Here is a 16,956-nt window from a genome sequence, read left to right as displayed (position 1 = left end):
CACATTCACAAATACTTTAATAAATCTTTATCTAAGGATTTCTATAGAATCTTAGTTATCTTGTGGATATGGGTTCATTTCTATAAAAAAATGACAAATTTTACACATCTCCTATTTACAATCTTCAATGTAAATATGCTTATTTATTATAAAACATAGAATTAAGACTCTTCAAATAGATGCCAGAGATAAAATAATATTAGGTTTAGCGTGAATAATGACAACCATGTCATATAGGGAGTGCTCATCTGCCGTTGGTTAACCCCTTGGCAGAAAAGGGGTCTGAAACACTGTTTTGTCCGTTGGATAGGCAGCATACTTATTACGCTAGCGCTGCTTTCAGCACTAGCGGTAACACCTTAGAATAAATTAAAATTACAATCTGTGTCCTGAAGAAGCAAGTCCTTGATCAGGTCAGTCTGTGGTAGAAGAACTGTTGGTCCCATCAGGAGTCAGCTTTGGATGATGTGCTTGGGAGCCCTGTATTTCCTCTACTGATTGACCGAAGACTGCATTGTTTCTCAGACGTGGGATATTTTGCTGGGTCTTCCCGATAAGTGATCTTTTATAGGAAAAAAAAAAGAGAAAAAAAAACAACAGAATCTCAGTCTGACAGCAAGTGACGGGCAGCGACCTTCAAAATTGAAAACACATAGCGCAGCATTTTGCTGCGGTTCACTTGACAATTTCACCCTTCACAGACTCCCTACTGGCAGCTGTGTCGGTGCGCGGCCCAACTGGGAGTTTCAGGTCACTGGCTGTCTTTATAATAGTTACAGCCAGTCACAAGGGGAAAGCAGGATTCAAAGACTGAAAAGTGCTGTTCTCCCAGAGGTTAGAGAACGTATACAGGTTTATAAGACTTTAAGGGGAATACAACAGATACAATGACTCATTGTTACGCTTGTTTTGTAGCCGTCGCTACCAACACTACAGTACTGTATAGGGTTACCTCCAAGATGAGTCAATGCATAAAATGCATAAGATGAGGTGAAAGGTGAGTAAGGATTAGCATGCACAAGCCAAGTATTGGAAGACAAGTAAAGAACATACCGATATTCCCTAAAGTACTCAGTGAAATGTTAGACAAAGAGGAAGAGAAGCGGAACAGGCAAGGGTCACATGACAGCTGAGAGAAGAGAGAGAATGCATTAACACAGGACTGGGATCCGAGCTCTCCATGTAAAAAGTAAACATATAGCCATGTATATTCAACGTGCATTTGTGTTAAGATGAACAGGAGAGAAATACATTCATGTGAACGGTGGTATACAGATAGAATGGACAATAACACAAGAGCTTATGTGATAAGTAAAGTAGACGTAAACAGGTAATGTAACATTGATAATAACACTACAACAGATTTTACTCCCAAATTAGAAAAAAGCCAGCATCTGCCAATGATCTTCATAAAACCTTCACTTTATGTATTGCATAAATTTAAAACATAGACTCTGTCAAGTCTACGTGTTTCCAGCAGACATGTTCTTAATCATGATTAAGAGCACTTAAGCAGACTAAAGCTGGTGTCACACACAGCGACAACGACGTCGCTGCTACGTCACCATTTTCTGTGACGTTGCAGTGACATCCCGTCGCTGTGTGTGACATCCAGCAACGACCTGGCCCCTGCTGTGAGGTCGCCGGTCGTTGCTGAATGTCCAGCTTCATTTTTTGGTCGTCACTCTCCCGCTGTGACACACACATCGCTGTGTGTGACAGCGAGAGAGCGACGAAATGAAGCGAGCAGGGAGCAGGAGCCGGCGTCTGGCAGCTGCGGTAAGCTGTAACCAGCGTAAACATCGGGTAACCAAGGGAAGACCTTTCCCTGGTTACCCGATATTTACCTTCGTTACCAGCCTCCGCCTTTGCTGCCAGCGCCGGCTCCTGCTCTGTGCACATGTGGCTGCAGTACACATCGGGTAATTAACCCGATGTATACTGTAGCAAGGAGAGCAAGGAGCCAGCGCTAAGCAGTGTGCGCGGCTCCCTGCTCTCTGCACTGTGACATGTAGCTGCAGTACACATCGGGTTAATTAACCCGATGTGTACTGTACCTAGGAGAGCAAGGAGCCAGCGCTAAGCGCGGCTCCCTGCTCTCTGCACATGTAGCACAGCGACGTTATGATCGCTGCTGCGTCGCTGTGTTTGACAGCTAAGCAGCGATCATAACAGCGACTTACAAGGTCGCTGTTACGTCACAGAAAATGGTGACGTAACAGCGACGTCGTTGTCGCTGTCGCTTAGTGTGAACCCAGCTTAACAATGTGGATTACTGAACCATGTCCTGTGGCCTGATGAGACCAAGATAAACTTATTTGGCTCAGATGGTGTTAATCAGGTGAGGAGTACAATGACAAGTGTGTCTTGCCTACAGTCAAGCATGGTGGTGAGAGTGTCATGGTTTTGGGCTGCATGAGTGTTGTGTGAGTGCCTGCGGGGAGCTACAATTCATTGAGGGAAACATGAATACCAACATGTCCTCCTGTGACATACTAAAGCAGAGCATGATTTCCTCCCTTCAGAGACTGGGCCGCAAACAGTATTCCAAACATGATAACAACCCCAAACAAGTTATATTATTCTCTGAAATGCTCTGTAGTTTCAGAGAAAATATAATTTGACAATCTTTTCCCAGCACCAATCCAGATGGCAGACAGTTTTTGTTCTCACATTACCATATGGAGACACCTGTCAGTTACCTCTTTCAGCGCTGGGAAGACCAGAGCCGGCTTAGTCTAGTCTCCGGCTTTGGTGAGTTTTTTCTTTGTTATACTTGAGCGTTTCAAAGCCAGCAGGGATTGGCACCAGGCAGAACAGGCAAGCAGTAAACTACGAGTATCTGCCTTTACGTTCTTAGCCCCATAGCAAAAAGATAACCCCTCTAAATATTAAAGTCTTTTTTTACACAAGTGTATTTGTTGTCCAAATTTCATTCAGTTTATACAGATTAAAACATGGTGCTCTGTGAACAAGTAGGCCTAGTCACACTTTTTTTTCAAGGTTATGTTTTAAAAACACGTGCTAATTTGGTCTGTTTTACAGCAGCATGGTGGCTCAGGGGTTAGTAACTTGTCAACATCTAAAAGGAGTTTGTACGTTCTCTCCATGTTTGTTGGTTTCCTCCAGGTATTCTGGTTTCCTAGCACATACTGATAGAGAATTTAGATTGTGAGCCCCAGTGGGGACAGTGATGATGATGTTTGTAAAGTGCTGTGGAATTAATGGTGCGATATAACCGAGTATAGTAAATAAATACGGTAATTAAAGCCTATCAGGAGTGCTAAAATACGGAAGCATCAATATTTGATCAGTCTTTGCATCTGTGCTTGTATTTACTGCTATTATTTTCTATGGCGCAAAAATGTATCAGCTCTTGCCTAACAGAAAAATTAGCAATAAATGAAAATATGGATGCAAAAACTGAAGAAACTCTACTAATTATAGGTTGTGGTGCACACCTGTAATCCTAGCTATTGGGGGAGGCTTAGGCTGTGGCATCACTTGGACTTGTCAGTTCTGGTCCATCCTGTGTTATGTAAATGAGGTGTCTACGCTGTCCTCAGCATTAATATGGTGCCTCTGAGCCAGCTGCTTGGAAAAACTAAATTGGTAGAGGAAGGGGGTGCCTGGTCAAAAAAAAACAATACTAGCCAAATATTAATAGGAAACTTGGAGTTCTTGTTGGCAAGTTTATCAATCCGTCTAGTAATAGCCTACTCCCACAGCAATAAGCAGTCAAAGGGATTTATTTATGTTCTTTCGGTTTAGCTGAGTGCCTTTGGAGAAGAATTAACCACTCTTCACAGGATTCATAGGAGTAGTTTGTAGACAAGCGTGCATCCACCCTATGGTGCTTATCTGACCTTTGTCGGAGGAGAAGTATCACGAAATGCGCAACGTTGAACGACATCAGCTAAAACTACTGAACTGCTGTCAATGAAGGATGGTGGGAAAATTGGAAAGTGGAATTACATAAAGAATCCAATTGGTCGCTAATTTCTGTAGGGAATAGGCTATTATTAACTAAACTGATAAACTTGCCAACATTAACTTCAAGCCAACTAATAAAAGTGATATCAGTATTTCATATATTTTCCACTGTCGTTTGCGAAGTGGTGGAGGCTTGTTTGAGATCAGTTATACATTTTATGCTCTAGAGTTGGTTGAATGAATCCCTTTCGGTGCTTCCGGAGGATGAAGAGCAACATTTTAGCAACCGAGCCTAAGATGGAACATTTTATGCTCCGCAAATTTTAAATGCAACTTTGTGTAACTGATGAAATACTGACGTATCCGGTTTCACTGAGTATTCGTATTACAGACGTATCAAATACGATCATCCGAAAAAAGCCTAAAGAACTAGTCTAGAGCTAACATGGCAGAGATCACCTTCCTTCTCACAAATGGATATACCATTAGATTTAATTACAGCTTTCTTACTATAATAGGACACAATAACTAGGAGCATAAGATGTGCCCATGCGTTCAGGAAGTAGTGCCGCCATCTCACTGCAATGGTCCGGATCGTGGTTACCTCCAATCACAGCTATTTAAAACCCTTGATGCCAATACAGGCAATGTCACTAGGACCTAGTGACTACACAATCCCAGCCAGGCCCAGTGATGTATAGAAAGCGGTTATGACACATTGAGGAGCAAGCGCTAGGTTCCAAATGTATTCTGACTATTGGTGGACATACTGATTATGCCATTTTATAACATGTCAAAACTACTTTAACATATCTGCCAACGTTTACATTTGTTTTAGGGGACAATTTGACAGATTCTGGTTCATCATGGCGTGACATGATGTGAGTGGAGTTTTTATGGTACTGTATATGTCATAATGGGTCTCACTACAAGGACATTACAGTGTGGACAGTGCCATCTCAGTATGAGCTCAGATGTCATGTGCTATTATGGAATGAGTTTGACACTTGGCAGGCTACCCGTTTGTGCCCTTAAAGGTTCACCAGGTTTTTGCTATGTAATGTAACAATTCATGATGTGGGGACAGAGACTCTGTTTCCCATCATATTTCACTTACTGCTGTGTTTACTCTAATTTTAATAAATTCACTGGGTTTTTTTGCTGCAAATCGACCAGTTCACTGAATACGGAGCTCTGTATAACCCCGCCCACATCACTGATTGGAAGTTTTTTGCCAATCAGTGATGGGGTGGGGTTATACAGAGCAAGAGGACTACATGGCACGAGACAACTAGTCCTATGGTGATAATCTCCTGCTGATAAAACACAGATTTTATTGAAACTGCAACAAGCAGCCCAGTAAATGACACATTTCTGGAATCAGAGTATCTGCCCCTATATCATGCTGCTCTCAGATTGCATAGTAAAAACCTGGTGACAAATTTCCTTTAACAATGAAGAGCAGCTTAATATGAATTGGAGTATAACTATCAATAAAAGCATTGCTCAGATGTAAGGAGCGGTTACAATGTGGGGAAGGAACAAGGCCTTTTGTAAGTTCGTTGCATGAAAAAGGTAGCCATAAGCTGCTGAACAAACTGGAATTATCTATGCCAGTCTTAAACCAAAGTAAATTGGTGTAAAACTCAACAAATTTATTAAGCGGCTTACACCTCTTAAAAATATGATGCATCTTTTGTTGTCTATTTATTGCAAATCTAATCTGTAAAATAAGTCATGGATTTGTGCTATAACTTGGACTGATAGAGACCTCATGTCATCCCACCTAACCCGACTCACTGTAATCGCCATTAGTGATGAGCGATCACTACCATGCTTGGGTGATCGGTACTTGTTAAGAACAATTGGATGCTCGCATGGGCATGATTCGAGCAACTGAGTATAATGGAAGTCAATTGGGGACTCGAGCATTTTTCAGGAAGAGACCCACATTGACTTCCATTATACTCGGGTGCTCAAGTCGTGCCCATCCGAGTATACAACTTCTCCTAATGAGAACCGAACACCCGAGCATGGGAGCTTGTCACTAATCAACACTTTTTAAAAAAGATAAGTAAAAGGTTACAAATCTTAGCATAACAGGCCAAAATATGTGACTGTTTTTATGCCCCTAAAATAATGCAAAGCCATTGATGAATTCAGCCACTTCCTCCGTCCGTAGGTGAAGGGCTAAAATTAATTTCCATTGTAGAAACTATAATTATATTTAAGTGATTTTGTGAGTCCCATGGAGAAAGATGACCCCAATAAGCCAACACCTTCATTATAATGAGAGCAGGCGTATATACCTACAGTGGTACGACTTCACTATCCTAATAGAACACCATTTTTGACATCAGTCAAACTCCCGGTACTGTTCTCCCCAGACTATTTGTGGTCTACCTAGATTTCACTTTGGGTTAGTGATAGATGAGAGCCATCTTCACAGACAGGGATATCTGATATACTTGACAATGAACAGGTCACAGACAACATCCACAAAGAAATGTGAAATTTAAGGCCAGACAGTTTCAGGCATTTGGCGCTAGTCTAGTGTTTCATTAGCTAAGAATATTTCCCATCTTTACTAATGCGAGGTTATTTTTATCCGCTCACCGGTTCATTCATGACTTCAGAGAGCTCTGTAAGAATTTCCCTGTAATGAGACTTCATCTCTTCTTGGTATTCCAGCTGATCTTCCTTTATGAGGCGCTCATTTACCTCTAAAGCCAAGCCACATGTATCTGCAAATTGTCTGTCAAAAAGTGTATGTAAAGAAGAACATAGTTAATGGGGCAAAAGGCAGAGCAATAGGTTTTATGCTTTGGTCAATATGTGTTTTAAACATACTATATAAGGAAGACAAAATATTACTATTGCTATGATTTTTTCTTACGAATATTAATCAATTTTCTTTTTCTGGTTGGAAGAACTTCATAAAATCTACAAAAAGCTCTAACAACCAAAAATTTCTAAAAGGTTGACAGGTTACACATCTGTACATACTCATTCACATGTACCATGTTTCTCCAAAAGTAAGCCCTACCCCAAAAATAAGCACTAGCAAGAATTTTCAGCATTTTCGGCGTAAGGGTTAAATATAAGCCCTAGCCCGAAAACAAGCCCTAGTTGTGGTTCAATGATGAAGTGTCCATGCTGCTAAAAAAGTAAAAAAATACTGCAGGACACTTCATTATAGAAAGCAGACACCCCCAGAAGAGAGAAGACAGAATGCCCCATAATCATACTCACCAGATGCCGAATGGGAGGACCTGCAGTGGATCGCATCAAGGACCTATGGTGGAACGCACACCCACGCACACACATCAGATCACACACACACTCACCACAACTATCGATACTGATTGCTTCTGGCCGGCAGGGGAACCTGAGACGCAGTGCAGTGAAGCGTGAGGACCTGCGGTTGAACGTATGAAGGACCTGCGGTGAACCGCAGGTCCTCATACTCCACTGCACTGACTGTCATCTTCCCTTGCTGGCCGGAAGCAATCGCCGGATGTGGTACGTGTATGTGTGCAATCTGATGTGTGATTGTGTGTGCGATCTGATGTGTGTGAGATCTGATGTATGTGAGTGTCGGCCAGAAGCAGGGGAGGACCGCATGGAGCATATCGGATGAGAGCACCTGCCAAAGATTGCAAGAGGAGATGAGAGCCACGCAGATGTCCGGGTTCTGGTAAGTATCATTCTCCTAGGAAGGGGGTCTGCTTTTTGGTGGGTAAATTTACCCCCAACTGTGTTTCCCTGAGAGTAAGCTCTAGCCAGAAAATAAGCCCTAGCATATTTTTCGGGAGAAAAAATAATAAGACAGTGTCTTATTTTCGGAGAAACACGGTAGGTAGAGTATTGCAACAGACTCCCTTGTTTTCTAATATTTTGTTTCAGCAGTAGGAGGATAGAAAGGTTCGCCAACAGAGACCTGTCATTTTCTATCTTGGCGGTACAGAATACCAAGTTACTAGCAGATGTGACTGCAGTGCCGACTGTTAGACCTTGTTTTGCAATATAATGTGAAACGTTGACCATATAACAATAGCTTGACTGTATATTGTGGGGCCATCAAATGCCAGTAAAGAACTTCTCATTGCATCGTTTATACAAATGTCCTAGTTTTGTTTCCTTTTGTAATATATAATCGTGCTTTGTATATTATGTTACCTGAATATTCCTTTCAAATGCTTTACTTGGCTTTCTGGGTAATTGTTGGCATTTGTCTCTGTTAAAAATGCTCTAGCGTATGCCATCGGTCCGGCATTTACCTGAAACCCAGCAAATTAGACTTCAGCACAGAAATGTTCACATTTAGAAGATAAAGAAGTGAATAAATATCTACACAAAATATGAAGAAACATGACAAATGCTGTATTTAATTCCGATAAGGATGAAATGTCAGCTCTTCTCTGAACATAATCTTATCAATGGATCTCCGCAAACGAAAAGTGCAAAATTTCACTTTTATTAAGAAGAAAAAAAACTTCTCTTAAAGCAGCACAACATATGTGGGATTCTCCATCCTGCAAGCTGATGGGACAGTGAAGATTATATTTATTTGACACCTGAATACTATAAGGTGCCGTAATCTCCTTTCTTTAGCCTCAATTCATTGAAGCAATTTGACAGAATTCTGGCATAAATCGATTTGAAAAGTTGGAAAATTCTGGCACAACTCTGAGTTGACTTTTTGGCATTTTTTCAGTTTCTCCCAGATGTAACAAAATAAGCTGAGCTAGGGAGGGATGACGTGGTGCATGGAGGCACAAACCACTCGTCAGAAGCCCCCGATTCCCAAAGAGGCTTGGACCGCTTCATGAATGAGGAGTGTCTAACTCAACCTTTCCTCAAGACTGGCATTTCATTCCCTTTTCATCAAGACTGGCTAGAAAATGGTTGTTCCTTATTTATTGGGGCCCTCCGCATTTTGTGCAGAACTTTACTGCCTTTAGTATCTTTCCATGGCAGCCTCCTTAGGTAAATGATATTACTGCTGCTTTCTGAAAGAAGAATCATTTACATCAGACTCCTAGCCTCCTCTTGGAACTACACTGGCTTATAAATGGGGAGGGTGGGAGCGGACACAGACAGAAGAGGGCCCCTGTATAAGAACAGTATATGGGCCCTTTGTAGTATAAATATCTCATCATAATGCACAATTCCACCTGCTTTGGGTGTAGAAATGGGCCCCCTTACCTCTTAAGGCTGCTTTACATGCAGCAACATCGCTAGCGATGTCGCTGGTGAAAGCACCAGCCCCTGTCGGTTGTGCGTCATGGGCAAATTGCTGCCCGTCACATAGACTTACCTGCCTAGCGACGTCGCTGTGGCCGGCGAACTGCCTCCTTTCTAAGGGGGCGGTTTGTGCTTCGTCACAGCGACGTCACACGGCAGCCGTCCAATAGAAGGGGAGGGGCGGAGAGCAGCCGAAAGAAAGTGACGCTCACCTCGTTGCCGGAGGACGCAGGTAAGGTGTTGTTCCTCGTTCCTGGTTTGTCACACGTAGCGATGTGTGCTGCCTCAGGAACGACGAACAACCTGCATCCTGCAACAGCAACGCTATTTGGGATTAGAACGACGTGTCAGCGATCAACGATTAGGTGAGTAATTTTGATCGTTAGCAGTCGTCCGTATGTTTTACATGCAACAACGTCGCTAATGAGGCCGGATGTGCGTCACGAATTTCGTGACCCCCAACGACATCTCATTAGCGATGTCGTTGCGTGTAAAGCCCCCTTTAAGCCCAGTGGTACGTTTGCCCCGTGGGAGGATTCTATAATAGCTCAGAATATTTGTCAAAAAACTACTTTCCTGCAATTCACCAATTTTCAGCCTCACCAATTATAGTATTTGGTATTTTAGGGCTCCTCTGATTAGACAAAGATGAATTTCTGAAGATATCTAAGACACGCACAGTTAAATCTTTTTGAAGTCCACCGTTAGTGCTCTAGGTTTATCCCAAGAAAGAGCAATGTTTCTAAGGTATTCAGGATAATTTGCCTCATTTTGCTGCCTTCATTTCCCATTGGTTGGGGGCAGTATAAAGATGTCTGCCAACATCGAGATCACAACTTATTGCATAAATCCTTAAGTTGGCACAAGATAGATGTCAATTATGAAGCAGGAAACCTGTTCATGTAGCATAATTAATCAGGATCAATTAAGAAATATCTCAGGCGCCTCTTCATTTTTCTATATTCTAAGAACCATTAATCCTAAGCAGAAGCTTAATTACTCCAGGGAGTGCTCATTGAACCAGATTATCTTCCAAGACCATTAGGGATAGTAAACTTCTAATATATTGCTCCATATACAGGTAGGACAGTTCTCTGATGATGGATGTGATATTACTTCTCGCGAGAATCAGTTTGATGTTTATTTTTCATCAAATATGTGCAGAAGGATGACACATATCATGGTCAAAATTTATTACTGGTGGTTTTTTCATAGCAAAATCTGGTGTTTATTTTTTATTTTATATATCATTTGTAATTTCAGTCCCTTTAACAAATTTGTCAGGAACTCAACAAATATATATATATATATATAACAAAATATTACATAAGTCCTTACACCTCCATATACTTGTGTTGCGATCTACAGATTATGGAAATGGGAGATTTTGTGCATCACTGTTAACTTTATGGTTTCCAGCAAAAACTTAGTTCTGAATGATTAGTGGTTGATAATACAACGGTGGATGTCTCTCTACACTGGACTATACATCAATCAGCCATAACAATAAAACCATTGACAGGTGAAGTGAATGACATTTACCGTATTTTTCGGACCACAAGACGCGCTTTTTTCCCCCCAAATGTTGGGGGAAAGTGGGGGGTGCGTCTTATGGTCTGAATATAGGGCTGCGGCTGGAATGAGGGTGCTGCGGTGGAGCGGGTCATCGGCGGCATAAGCAGGCTGTAGCAGCCTGCCGTGACCACGTGGGCCCGCAAGCCCATCCTCCCGCCCATCATCTCTCAGCACTGAAGCCGGCGCTGACAGGTGGGCAGGATGATGGGCGGGGGATGCGTGCATAGTAAACAGCCGTCCGTGATCACCCCTGGCAACTACAGCCTGGAGTGATCATGTGCGGCTGTATTCACTGCCCCCCGCACATCATCATCAGCGCGGGGTGCAGTGAATCAGTACGGCATACTCACCGTTCCCCTTCAGCACCGCGATGTCCTCCTATCTGTGCCGGTCAGCTGATCTGTGTATAGAGCAGTGAGCACAGCGATGATGTCATCGCTGTGCGCGTCGCTAGTCACGCAGGTCAGTTGACAGGCACAGACAGGAGGACATCGCAATGCTGCAGGGAAGTGACCGGTGACGGCTCCACACTCCAGTGGCGCTGCTGCCGCCACAGACAGGGGGAGAAGCAATGCTGCATGGAATGAAAGGTGAGTATAAACGGTTTTTTTTTTGTGTATGATACAGAATATATGCCATATACTAGGTTGGGGTTATTTATCAGGATGGGGTATATAGCAGGATGGGGGTATATAGCAGGATGGGGCCATATGGCAGTATGGATTGGGTATATAGCAAGATGGATGGATGGGGGTATATAGCAGGATGGATAGCGGTATATAGCAGGATGGGAATATATAGCAGGATGGGAATATATAGCGGGATGGCGGTATATAGCAGGATGGGAGTATATAGCAGAATGCCAGTATATAGCAGGATAAGGGCATATACCAGGATGGGGTACATATACAAGGCAGGAGGATTATTACCAGGATGGGGTACCTTAGCAGACAATTTTGAGACATTACCCCAATAACAGTGTCAGCAGCAGATCCTTGCCCCATAACAGTGTGTCATGACGACATTTTTTGCTTAAAATTTTATTTTCCTATTTTCCTCCTCTAAAACCAGGGTGAGTGTTCTGGTCCGGTGCGTCTTATAGTCCGAAAAATACGGTATTTCGCCTATTAAGTGGTGGGATACACTAGGAAGCATGTGAAGATTGAGTTCTTGAGATTGATGTATTGAAAAGACAAATGGGTAAGCATAAGGATCGAAGTGTCTTCGTTAACGATCAACTGTGATGGTTAAAGGAGCATAGTTGGGGAATAGCAGCCTAGACACACACAGTCATGGCTGAAAGTGTTGGCACCCTTGAAATTGTTCCAGAATATTAAGTATTTCTCCCAGAAATTTTTTGAAATTACACACTTTGTTTATTTTCTTTGTATGTATTGGAACAAGACAAAAAAAGAGAAGAAAAGGCAAATTGGACAAAAATTCCACATAAAACAGCAAAATGAGCTGGTCAAAAGTGTTGGTGCCCTCAACCTAATATTTGGTTGCACCCTCTTTGGAATAAATAACAGCAATCACTTCCTATAACCATCAACAAGCTTCTTACACCTCTCATCTGAAATTTTGGACCACTCTTTTTTTGCAAACTTCTCCAGGACTCTCATATTTAAAGGCACCTTCTCCCGACAGCAATTTTAAGATCTCTCCACAGATGATCAATGAGATTTAGATCAGGACTCATTGCTGGCCACTTCAGCTTTGTTTCCATCCATTTCTGGGGGCTTCTTGAAGTATCTTTGGAGGTCATTTTCCTGCTGGAAGACCCATGACCTAGGTTGCAAACCCAGCTTTCTGACACTGGGCACTAAACAGCGACCGAAAATCCTTTGATAATCTTCAGATTTCATGATGCCATGCACACATTCAAAGGCACCCAGTGTCAGAGACAGCAAAACAACCCCGAAACATCTTTGACCTACCACGCAAACCCAGCTTTCTGATATCGGGCACTAAAGATTTCATGATGCCTTGCACACAGTCAAGGCACCCAGTGCCAGATGCAGCAACCCCAATGATTATCGAATCTCCACCATATTTGACTGTAGGTAATGTGTCCTTTTCTTTGTAGGCTTCGTTCCATTTTCAGTAAACAGTAAAATTATGTGCTTTACCAAAAATCTCTATCTTGGGCTCATCTGTCCAGAAAACGCTTTCCCAGAAGGAATTTCACTTACGTTTGGCAAACCACAGTCTAGCTTTTTTATGCCCCTGGGTCAGCAGTGAGGTCCACCTGGGTCTCCTGTCATAGTGTATAATTTAATTCAAATGTTGACACATAGTTTATGCTGACACTGATGCACCCTGAGCTTGCAGGACAGCTTGAATTTATTTGGAACTTGATTGGAGCTGATTATCCACCATACAGACCATCCTGCATTGGATTTTCATCAATTTTTCTCTGCCATCCAAGTCTGGAGAGATTAGATACAGTGCCATGAGTTGTAAATTTCTTGATTATGTAGTGCACCATGTACAAAGGAACATCAAGGTGTCTGGAAATGCACTTGTAACCTTGAGATTGTTGATATTTTTCAATAATTTTGGTTCTCAATTAATGAGACCATTCTCTTCTCCTCTTTCTGTTCTCCATGCTTAGTGTGGCACACATACAGACACACAATGCAAAGATTGAGTCAACGTCTCCCCTTTTTACCTATTTCACCTTTGATTTTCATATTGCCCACACCTGTTACTTGCCACAGGCGAGTATGAACAAGTATCAAATGCTTGAAACAAAACTCTTTACCCACAATTTTGAAAAAGTGCAAACAATTTTGTATGGCCCAATTTTGGGATTTTGTGTGAAATTAAGTCCAATTTGCCTTTTTTTGTTTTTTTTTGTGTTGTTCCAATACACACAAAGGAAATAAACATGGGTATAACAAAACACGTGTAATTACAATAACTTCCTGGGAGAAATATTTTATTTTAAGGGAACTATTTCAAAGGTGGCAGCAGTTTTGGCCATATCTGTAATGTTATTGTCATTTTTCTAACATAAACTTAGAGAACCTTTTCATATTATTCACCTCAAACTAAACCTAGTGTCATTTTAATTACATATACAGTACATCTATCAGCTTTGACTATTTCTGAGGTATCTGACCAAAATAATTTGGTTGTTTTAGAATTTTTTAGAAATGTAAAATCTGTTTAGCTAAGTATATATATAATGCACACCCCCTTGACAATGCCAGTGAAGGCTTTAGGAGCAGAATTTCCTACTGACATTTTGAAAAACTGGAATATATGTAATTATGGCATTTTAAAAATCAGACAGAAGAGAACAACAGAACCACTTTGAAATACAGTTTATATTTCAGCTATTTGCACTTCTCACCTTGACGCTAACACTTCCCTGAAGCTTCAGTTGCAGTCTTATCATATCCACGTCATCCATTGTGCAGAGCTGATGCAGCTCTTGGACTTTTTTGGACATCTCATCTATTGCAACCTCAATAGGATTCAGTTCTGTGCTTGTCTGGCTGATTACTTGTATCCTTTTTTTAACATACGGAAATGAATGGCTGGCTGCAGAAGAAAAGGAGCAGTCTGTGAAATGGTCCTCGTAGATAGGCAATCATTTTCCAGCTGCTGTTCCCACTTTTACTGTACATAAGGCAGTAGGTAAGATTGGCTTTCCTAAGTTAGGGCAGCTAACTCAACTTTTATAGCTTGGGCTTGTATGTACAGTACATGTATCAGGATGTATGGAAATGTAGTGTGGCGACAGGTGGGACAAGCTGTCTTGGGGTACAAATATGATTTCGGAAGGCATGATCTTCCTCTTAATCACTGAAATTCAGCATGATTGCTGTTGAAGACACTATGATTCAATTGTTATATCATGATTTACTTTGGGGAAGATCCCATCATCCCCTGGAACCTACAGCATTATCAGCGGCACAGACACCGTGTCCTATCGGTGAGCAAATGAGTTTAAACTAATTGGGGAAGATTTGTTATGTTATATGTACCATAAAGCTGTCTTATATGGCTTACTATGTGTTTACATGGCTTGTATCATATTGATGTATGTTAGACACTTTTGTACTTCATCAGACAATAGGATCTGGCTTTGAGTGAATGACATACAATTCTGGCCTGACATACAATTCTGTGTGAAAAACAAACGCATCAAAATTTTGGTGCAAATTTTCAGTTTAAGGTAAGCCAATAAATTGGTGTAAATATAGACTGGTTGGTCTAAGGATGCACCAAGTTGTCAACCAGCATAAGCCACTGAAATACTGTAACTTTGGTGCTTGTTAGCACTATCTAGTACCGCAGTGGGGTTATTTTTATATTTCACCACATAATAGGTATCATTATTCTATGTTCCCTGTGTGTAGTAAAATTCTTACCTGTGGCTATCTTCTACCGGTCCTAGTGCCACTCTGGTCCTTCTATCATATGGCCACAGCTATGACTGGCTGGAAGTCACAGATAACAGTCGCTATCTCTCTTAATGTACAGTAAGTCTATGAGAGCCTTGTTCTCAGTCTCATAGACTTACAAAGAGAAGTGACTTCCAATCCAGCTAACAAACTTCTGAGTGACAGGCCAGTCACAACTCCCGTCACGTGTTGCAGAAGAGGACCGGAGTGGTGCTACTACCATTACTATATCTATCAAGGATTAAAGTTTAAAAAAAGAGACAAACCCCGCAGTGGTACTTTAAGTTCACACTGCCTAAAAGGTGCACAGTTTTAATAGAGTTGCCCCTTTGTGTATTCAGCGACTATCACCCATAAATCAAGCCCCTTTCCTTCATGGTACCCTCGGCAGGTTCCTACTGCACCTCCTTTTTGTTCCTACCCAAATTGTGTGTACATGGACAGGGGTCACTTACTGGTCAGTACAGTGCGCCTCTTGCATTGCTCCTCCACTCCACCATGCTTCTTCCCTGATAAGGTGAATGGGGTCTCAAATACGAATCTGCTTATATTGTGATGTCTCTCAAAATCAGTTTTTCTGTCTTCAAGCTCTTTCTCATCAAAGTAAGGCGTGACATATGTTACTTGAAAGTAGGCAAACTTGGGATCCAGATCCTTAGGATTCACCTGAATAAACATTAAGGAATACTTAGGCTATGTTCACACAGCGCCTCTTTTGGTGCGTTTTGGTGGGTTTTTGAGGTTACAAAAATGCTCCTAAATGCATGCATTTCCTTCTCCCAGCAAAGTCTATGAGATTTCTATTTTGCTGTCCACACTGTGCATCTTTTTTGTCTGCATCTTGGCTGCTTTTTTGCAGATGCACCTGAGATGTCAATTCTTTTTGCGTTTTTCAGCGTTTGAGCCCTTCCAGTCAATAGATTTGACTTAAAAAAACGCATTGGGCAAAATGCAGTAAAAACGCGTAAAAAATGCATGCATTTTTTTGATGTTTTTGCCGCGGGTGCATTTTTTGGAGCCAAAAACGCTGCATCTTTGTGGTTAGAAAAGATGCACTGTGTGAACATAGCCTTATAGAAAAAGGTGAGATGATAACAGTCTTCCAGTTTAGGCGGTGATGTGTCCTTCTGCAAGTCACAGCTGATGTACTCTCAGATAACACTTCTTATAATGCTGTGCTATTCAACAATAATGTGATTTCCAAGGCATTTACAACAGATAAGAAGAGATTAAAATGTCCAGCGCTTATCGCCAGTGCTATGCCCATTACCATGCATGTTATCTGAGCTGATTGTGCCTGACACATTTTCTGAAGACGTGGGGCGGAGGGGGTCAGCAGAATTCAGCACTAGTCCTAGCAGAAAGCAAAATCTTGCTGAGAATTAAATAATATACAGTATATATACTTGAACACCAGAATACAAATTTAGCAAAACATAATTGACCCAGTTTGTCTTTTGGCACAAATACTCAGGATGATTATTGTGTTACCTGTGATGTTATCAATGGATGGTGGAAAGTAAAAAGCTGGAGATGGAGATAAGCAGGTCACAGACACAGCTGACACTGCTTATCTCACAGGAGACAATTGGGTTTTAATACTAAGGTGACCCTTTGGCCGCTCCCATACATATAGGTTTACCGTGAGATCTATCAACAATGGGCGATTGTTCAGCGGTATCTCAGCTAAATCTGTATATACCGAGGTTCAGCCTTCTAGCGTCAGCAATGTCTCTATACAGTTATAGCTTTAACATCCAAAATCTCAAGTCTTAAGGGGGCTTTA

At 41.7% G+C, this 16,956-nt stretch overlaps 1 protein-coding gene across 6 annotated transcripts in view; it reads right to left on the bottom strand.

Moving 5' to 3' along the window:
• DOCK10 (dedicator of cytokinesis 10) overlaps window positions 1–16,956 on the bottom strand; it is a 439,835-nt gene continuing 422,879 nt past the window's right edge. For 5 of the 6 annotated variants that reach the window (XM_075340778.1, XM_075340774.1, XM_075340779.1 and 2 more), the window contains 5 exons: window positions 15,626–15,836; window positions 14,114–14,304; window positions 8,113–8,213; window positions 6,550–6,688; window positions 1–562 (listed from right to left, as the gene is read on the bottom strand). In XM_075340778.1, the coding sequence (XP_075196893.1) occupies window positions 446–562; window positions 6,550–6,688; window positions 8,113–8,213; window positions 14,114–14,304; window positions 15,626–15,836 (759 nt within the window). In that variant the 3' untranslated portion in view covers window positions 1–445. Of the gene's footprint in view, window positions 563–1,053; window positions 1,130–6,549; window positions 6,689–8,112; window positions 8,214–14,113; window positions 14,305–15,625; window positions 15,837–16,956 lie in introns of all 6 variants that reach the window. The other variant, XM_075340775.1, reaches the window with a different exon arrangement.

This window comes from Anomaloglossus baeobatrachus, chromosome 3, assembly GCF_048569485.1.
Source record: "Anomaloglossus baeobatrachus isolate aAnoBae1 chromosome 3, aAnoBae1.hap1, whole genome shotgun sequence".
Classification (NCBI taxonomy): domain Eukaryota; kingdom Metazoa; phylum Chordata; class Amphibia; order Anura; family Aromobatidae; genus Anomaloglossus; species Anomaloglossus baeobatrachus.
Note: the sequence above shows the minus strand (reverse complement) of the source record. Positions and strands in the feature narration are given on the sequence as shown.